Source organism: Marmota monax, unplaced genomic scaffold, assembly GCF_021218885.2.
Source record: "Marmota monax isolate L192 unplaced genomic scaffold, Marmota_monax_Labrador192_F-V1.1 WCK01_AAM20220418_F8-fsc00099, whole genome shotgun sequence".
Taxonomy (NCBI): domain Eukaryota; kingdom Metazoa; phylum Chordata; class Mammalia; order Rodentia; family Sciuridae; genus Marmota; species Marmota monax.
In genome coordinates this window covers 1,495,574-1,501,825 of record NW_026692126.1, presented here as the reverse complement: position 1 = coordinate 1,501,825, position 6,252 = coordinate 1,495,574, and the positions used below count along the sequence as shown (strand labels likewise).

General features: G+C 50.2%; 1 protein-coding gene across 1 annotated transcript; it reads left to right on the top strand.

Annotated features, from left to right (window-relative positions):
* Positions 1-615: 615 nt before the first annotated feature.
* On the top strand, positions 616-4,536 carry Btg2 (BTG anti-proliferation factor 2). The gene is made up of 2 exons (XM_046463601.2): positions 616-863; positions 2,103-4,536. The coding sequence occupies exons 1-2, from the start codon at positions 722-724 to the stop codon at positions 2,435-2,437; spliced, it is 477 nt and encodes a 158-aa protein (XP_046319557.1). The 5' UTR covers positions 616-721; the 3' UTR covers positions 2,438-4,536.
* Positions 4,537-6,252: the final 1,716 nt, after the last annotated feature.

Below are 6,252 nucleotides of genomic sequence, written 5' to 3'. Positions count from 1 at the left end.
AGGCCAGCCTCCGCAACTTTGAGAGACTCAAAACAAAAAGGGCTGGGGGTGTAGCTCGGTGGTAGAGAGCTCTTGGTTTACATTTCCACTATCACAAGAAGAAAGAAACACGGCAACGCAACAGAATGGTGATAAGAGGCCCGAGTGAGTGGTTCTGACTGTGTGTGTAGCTGGAAAGCGCTGTGGCAATCAAAAAAAGGGGACCTCTTGGGAGAGGCCGCAGCAATTGAGGCTTCCAGGGGGAGGTGGCATTTAACCCCGGCCTGGGTGGGCGGCGAGGCCAGTCCGGGCCTGCCCCGAGCGGACCACTCAGCACGCTGCTTTTCTCAGCCGAGCACTCTCGGCCCCCTCGCGGCGCTAGCTCGCTCCGCACACCTCCCTCGGCTCCCGGCTCCCGAGCCCAGCGCAGGTTCCCAGCACTGACGTCAGCGGGCGATGACCTCAGCGCCGGCGAGGCGGGGGAGGCTGCGGCGGCAGCCGGGCGGGCGGGGGCGAGCTGCCGCGCGCTGGCGGGGCGGGGCGGGGCGGCGGAGGGCCCGCCCCCATCCGCTGGCCGTGGCCAATGGGCGCCGCCGTCGGCTCCCCCACCTCCGCGAACAGTATGAAAGGCGCGGTCTAGGGAAAGTCCGGGCAGAGCCTGAGCCTGGGCCCGGCGAGCGGATCTCGGAGAACTGGCACTTCCCACGAGAGACCTCTCCCTGCTCCCCGAGCCGCGCAGGACATGAGCCACGGGAAGAGCACCGACATGCTCCCGGAGATCGCCGCCGCCGTGGGCTTCCTCTCCAGCCTCTTGAGGACCCGGGGCTGCGTGAGCGAGCAGAGACTTAAGGTTTTCAGTGGGGCGCTCCAGGAGGCACTAACAGGTGAGCACCGACGGAGGGGCTGGCGTCACAGGGGATCGATCTCTTCCCTGCCTGGGGCGTCTTTCCCCCTCCCGCGTCAGGACCCCCAAAGGAGCGGCTCCAGGATTCGGTTGTCCCTCCCCGACACAGCTGCCTGTCTCCTGGGTCTGGTCTCCCCTCCCTGGCTCTGAGCTTGGAACTTGGCCTGAGGTGGTTCCGATGGAGCGCGCCCCTCCACGTCCCCGGGGCGAAGACCCTTTCCTGGAGTGCTATCCCAAGTCTCTGGCTCTACCCGGAAGAAGGGAAACCTGCGGTCTGAGTGAAGGTTCATTTCCCTCACTGGACCCTTGAGACCTGGAGAACCCTCCAGGGGTGCTGCGGGCGATGAAGCCCCCCCCCCCAACCGAGGGGTCCTTATGCATAATTAAGCCTTCTTAACAACTTGGAGGCCCAGCCACGCTTTGGGCCCTGCGGGCCTTCGCTGGGCCTGTCTGGTCTGCGGGTTGTTAACTCCCTCGAAGTTAGAATCTGGGCCCCTTTTGTATTTCTATTTGGTCCCTCTTAGCCGTCTGCCATCTATTGTAGCTAGTAACTGCTCCAGGCCCTGTTGTGTTGGGGAGGCGGGCGTGAGACTGAGAGGTTGAGTAGAGATAAGCAGCTTCTGGCTGGCTGGGGAGAGACCTACCTCCCAGCTGTTTCTAGCCTGTTGGCTGGCGGTCTTAGACAGAGATAGTCATCTGTGAACGTGCCCGCACAGGACCTGCCTTCTGCCAAACACAGCTGCTTCGTCAAAACAATCCATTTTTTTACTCCCCCGGCCACTGCTAAGGATGTGTGACTCTTCTGAAGGAGGCATGGGGCCCACTGGGCACAGGATGGGGGCTGGAGATCTTGTTGTAGGCCTCACAATGTTGATAGCTTTTGTGGCTCTGAAACTTCTGCTCACACACAGGTCCTGTAGACCCTGCCTGGACTTGCCAGCCCAGTCACACCCTTCCTTCCTTATACTGGGGGTGTGCCAAAAGCAATACATTTGGCCATTGGAGAGTATTCTAGAGCTCTGGGATCCTCTTTTAGCACATACACCCCTGACCTGGGAGCGGCTAAGGGGTCTCTCAGAACATAAGAGAAACTACCTCTCTTACTTGAAATTGCCACTGGCCCCCTTCCTCTCCTCCTGTCCCTTCACCCACTTTCCCAGCTCGTAATATCTACCACCCAGCAACTCTAACCAGGCATCTCTCTCTTCCCTCTCCACAGAGCACTACAAACACCACTGGTTTCCAGAAAAGCCATCCAAAGGCTCTGGCTACCGCTGCATTCGCATCAACCACAAGATGGACCCCATCATCAGCAAGGTGGCCAGTCAGATTGGACTCAGCCAGCCCCAGTTGCATAGCCTGCTGCCCAGCGAGTTGACCTTGTGGGTGGACCCTTACGAGGTGTCCTATCGCATAGGAGAGGATGGCTCCATCTGTGTCCTGTATGAGGAGCCTTCGGTGGCTGCCTCCTACGGCCTTCTCACCTGCAAAAACCAAATGATGCTGGGCAGGAGCAGCCCTTCCAAGAACTACGTGATGGCGGTCTCCAGCTAGATCCCTGCTGCCCCCACCCCGGCACTCTACTGTACTCATTCGCCATGACAACAGGCCACCGCATACCTCAACCTGGGGAACTGTATTTTTAAATGAAGAGCTATTTATATATATATATATATTATATATTATTTTTTTTTAAGAAAAGAGGAGAAAAAAAAACCAAAAGATTTTTTAAAAGAAAAAAATCCTTAAAGGGAGCTGCTTGGAAGTGGCCTCCCCAGGTGCCTTTGGAGATAACTGTTGTGTGTTTGAGTCTGTGAGCCAGTGTCTGCTTATGGGAGGGGAGTGGTTGGGGGGTAGACCTAGCCAAGGTGAGGGAGAAGCTTGGTGGCATCCCAGGAGGTAGAAGAGGGAGCAAGCAAGATTAGCACCTGTGAATGAGAGGTCAGGATCTGCCCTGCAGGGAGACGTTTAAAACCTCTCCTCCCAGCTGGGTCACCTGAATTCCTGGTTCCTCTCTCTCAGGGGCCTTCAAGCCAGGACTTCCATAATACTATGTTGCCTAATGTCTTATTTTTCTAATGAGATCTGGGCAGAGTGAAAAGGCCTCTCCTTATTCCTTCTGTCCTAAGCAGCTTTTCTCAGAAATCATGACTCCTTTCTGATTCTACCCTTGGGGCCTGTAGAGGTTGTTTCCCAGCTAGGAATCTAAAGCTTTTTTTTTTTTTTTTTTTTTTCTCTCTCCCTCGGGAGGGGATGCTAAGGCTAGGGTTGGAGGTCTTTGGGGTTAGGATGGAAGGGAACTCTGCACAAAACCTTTGCTTTGCTGTGTGCTGCTTTGTGTGTATGTGTGGTAAATGATTTGGGGTGATTTGCAATGGAATTTTGGGACCCAAAGAGTATCCACTGGGGATGTTTTTTGGCCAAAATCCTTCTTTTTGGAACCACATGAGAGTCCTGATGCTGCTACAATTATTCCTTTGAAAGGTGGCTCAAAAGCTACAGGGAACTTCAGGTCCTTTCAATACTGCCTTTTTTAAAGCACAACACTCCTCTCTTGCCCTCCTGTCCTCTCCCCTTCTGGTTGGGTCACGGGCTATCCTATTTTCTAGGACAAGAGTTCTCAATCACTGTGCAATATGCCCCAGGAGGCTTTGGAGAACTGGCTCATAACACCTGGTACCCTGGTAGGTTTAGAGAACCATCCCTCCCCTCTCCTCAGCTGAAGGGGAGGATGCCCGTGCTCTGCAGGACTACTTGGTATTCTTGCAGGGCTGACACTAAAAGCCAAACCTTGGGCATTTTTTTCTCCCTGGTGCTCAGAGCACCTGTGGGAGAATTTGTTGCCTCATAGTAAAATCCAAATTCGTCTGTAGACTTGTGCAATATTTACTTTTCTGGGTTGGAGAAAAATGGAAAACTGTACGGGGAAAAAATCTCTTCCCTTCAGTTTCTCAGTGGTTAAGGAGGGCTCCTCAGAAGACCTCAAGTTTCCCAAATCGGATCACCTTAAGGACAGAGCTAGAGCATCTGGTCAACCTGGTTTCCTCCTGCTGTTGCCCCTTCATGAAGATTCCCGTTCCCCCTCTTTCTTCCTCTATCCCATGCTTCCCTCCCGACTGCCTGCTAATCCCCTTCCCTGAATTTAACTATTCAATTTTAACTCAAAGGTGCTATTTACCAAACACTCTCCCTACTCATTCCTGCCTTTCCACTCCAGCTTTCTGCTGCCTTGCCAGGCCCTGCTTCCAGTCTTTATTGCTTTAAAGTTAACTCAGCCCATAGACCCAAGAGCTATTTTCTGGCCTGTGGGTTGGAACAAAGCTGTGAATCACTGCAGATTGTGTTCTTGCATCTTGCCTGCAAACAGGTCCCTGCCTTTTTAGAAGCAGCCTCTTGGTCTCACACTTTTCTCTCTTTTCTTGTTGATGTTCACTTTAAAAACAACCCTCCCACCCCAATCTGGAGCTGGACTGTTGAGCAGACCTGTCTCTCCTATTAAGTAAAAATAATAATAGTGCATTTGTAAGCTATTCAGACAGAAAAGACAAAGGTTACTAATTGTATAATAGTGTTTTTATATGGAAGAATGTATAGCTTTATGGACAAATGTACACTTTTTTTTGTTACTTTAATAAAAATGTAGCAGATAAAGACCTGTGGTGTAGAGAAGTAAAATTGCCATACAGATTTGCATTTCCTTCTCAGGTCCAAGTCCTTTATGTTTCTTCATATTTCTCTTCAGTTGCATTGAGAAAACGTGCAGCATGTAGACGGAATAAAAAGAAAGCCTAGGTGTGCAGTTAGGCCATTTCCAAGCATCTCTTTCCTGGGAAGTAGCTCCTTCCTTCCCATCTTTCGTGTGTACCCTCACAATCCCATGAGAAAACACTAGAAGAAACAGGGTCCTTCTGGTCTGAACATTCCTTAGTCTAGCCAGTCTCCATCTTATGCCTCTAGTTCTTGGTAGTCCTTAGTTTCATTTGGTCATTTATTCAGCAAATGCACAGTCAGCCATTCATATCTGGATTCCGCATCCACGGATTCAATCACAGCTTGAAATTAATCAGAAAAAAAAATTCCAGAATGTTCCAAAATCAGTACTTGAATTTGCCACATGATATGTATGATGCTGAGTCCATGACGTGTAGGCCCGCCCTGCTCTAACCTCTCCCCGTTTTCTTAGATCTTCAGTCTCTAGTACTTGTTCAGGCATCGTTTGCTTCACATCTGCTTCATGTACTATGTAGTTAGACCTATGGTGACTGCATCTGCACTGGACATGTACAGACATGTTTTCCTTGCCATTCCCTAAACAATGCAGTGTAACAATTATACATAGCACTTAAATGTTGTATTAGGTGTTATAAGTAATCTAGAGATGATTTAAAGTATACAGAGGATATGTTTAGGTTCCTTAGAAATACTATGCCATTTTATATAGGAGACTTGAACATTCATGAATCTTGGTATCTGCAGGGGCTCCTAGAACCCATCCCCTGAATATTCTGAGCCACATAACTATTGTCAGTAAGTCCTAAGCAGCCCTGAAAATATTAAAAATGAATAAGACATTGCCTATCTTATGGATGAGGGGTGGCGATCACGGGGGTGGGCAGGATTGTTTGCAGTTCCCAGTAAAGGCTCTGGGAATGACCACATCTTTGCAGCTGCCATTTGCTACCTGCCATTCTTGCCTAATTAGACAAGAGCAGTTGGGCCTAGGAATCCATGCACTGGAGCCAAACGTGGCAGATTGCCAATGCCACGAGTTAGCTAAAGAACGGCCACTTCTGATGCATAGCTGATGCGAGAGCCAAGGGTTTGTTAACAATTTATAATTCCCTGTGGCCATAGGCATAGGAGCTATACGTGGAAATGAGAACAGTCTATCATCCTGTGAGGTTTTGACACAGGCCCCAGTTCCTGCTGAGGTTACAGGCACATTTTTGACCTGGGCTAGTTTTTTCTTGGCCAAAGATGGGTTGCATTGTATTTTGTTTTATTGGTATTGGGGATTGAACGGAGAGGATGCTTCACCAGAGAGCTACACCCCCATCCCTTTTTATTTTTTTTAATTTAGTGACAGGATTCTCATTAACCTGCTTAGGGCCTTGCTAATTTGCTGAGGCTGGCTGCAAATTTGATTCTCCTGCCTCAGCCTCAAACAAAAATGGGCTGTGTTTAAACTGAATTTTAAGCATCTTCATTCATGACCAGTGCCACCCCATCCACATTTCATTTCATACCTTTGTGGCCCTCAGAGGCAAACATGTGGCTTGTCCTAGTGTGCTAGGTCAGAGGTAGATTAGGAGAGCTGGGTGTGGTGCTTATGTAGGATGAGAATAGTAGGAGTGCAAGGGCTGGGGATG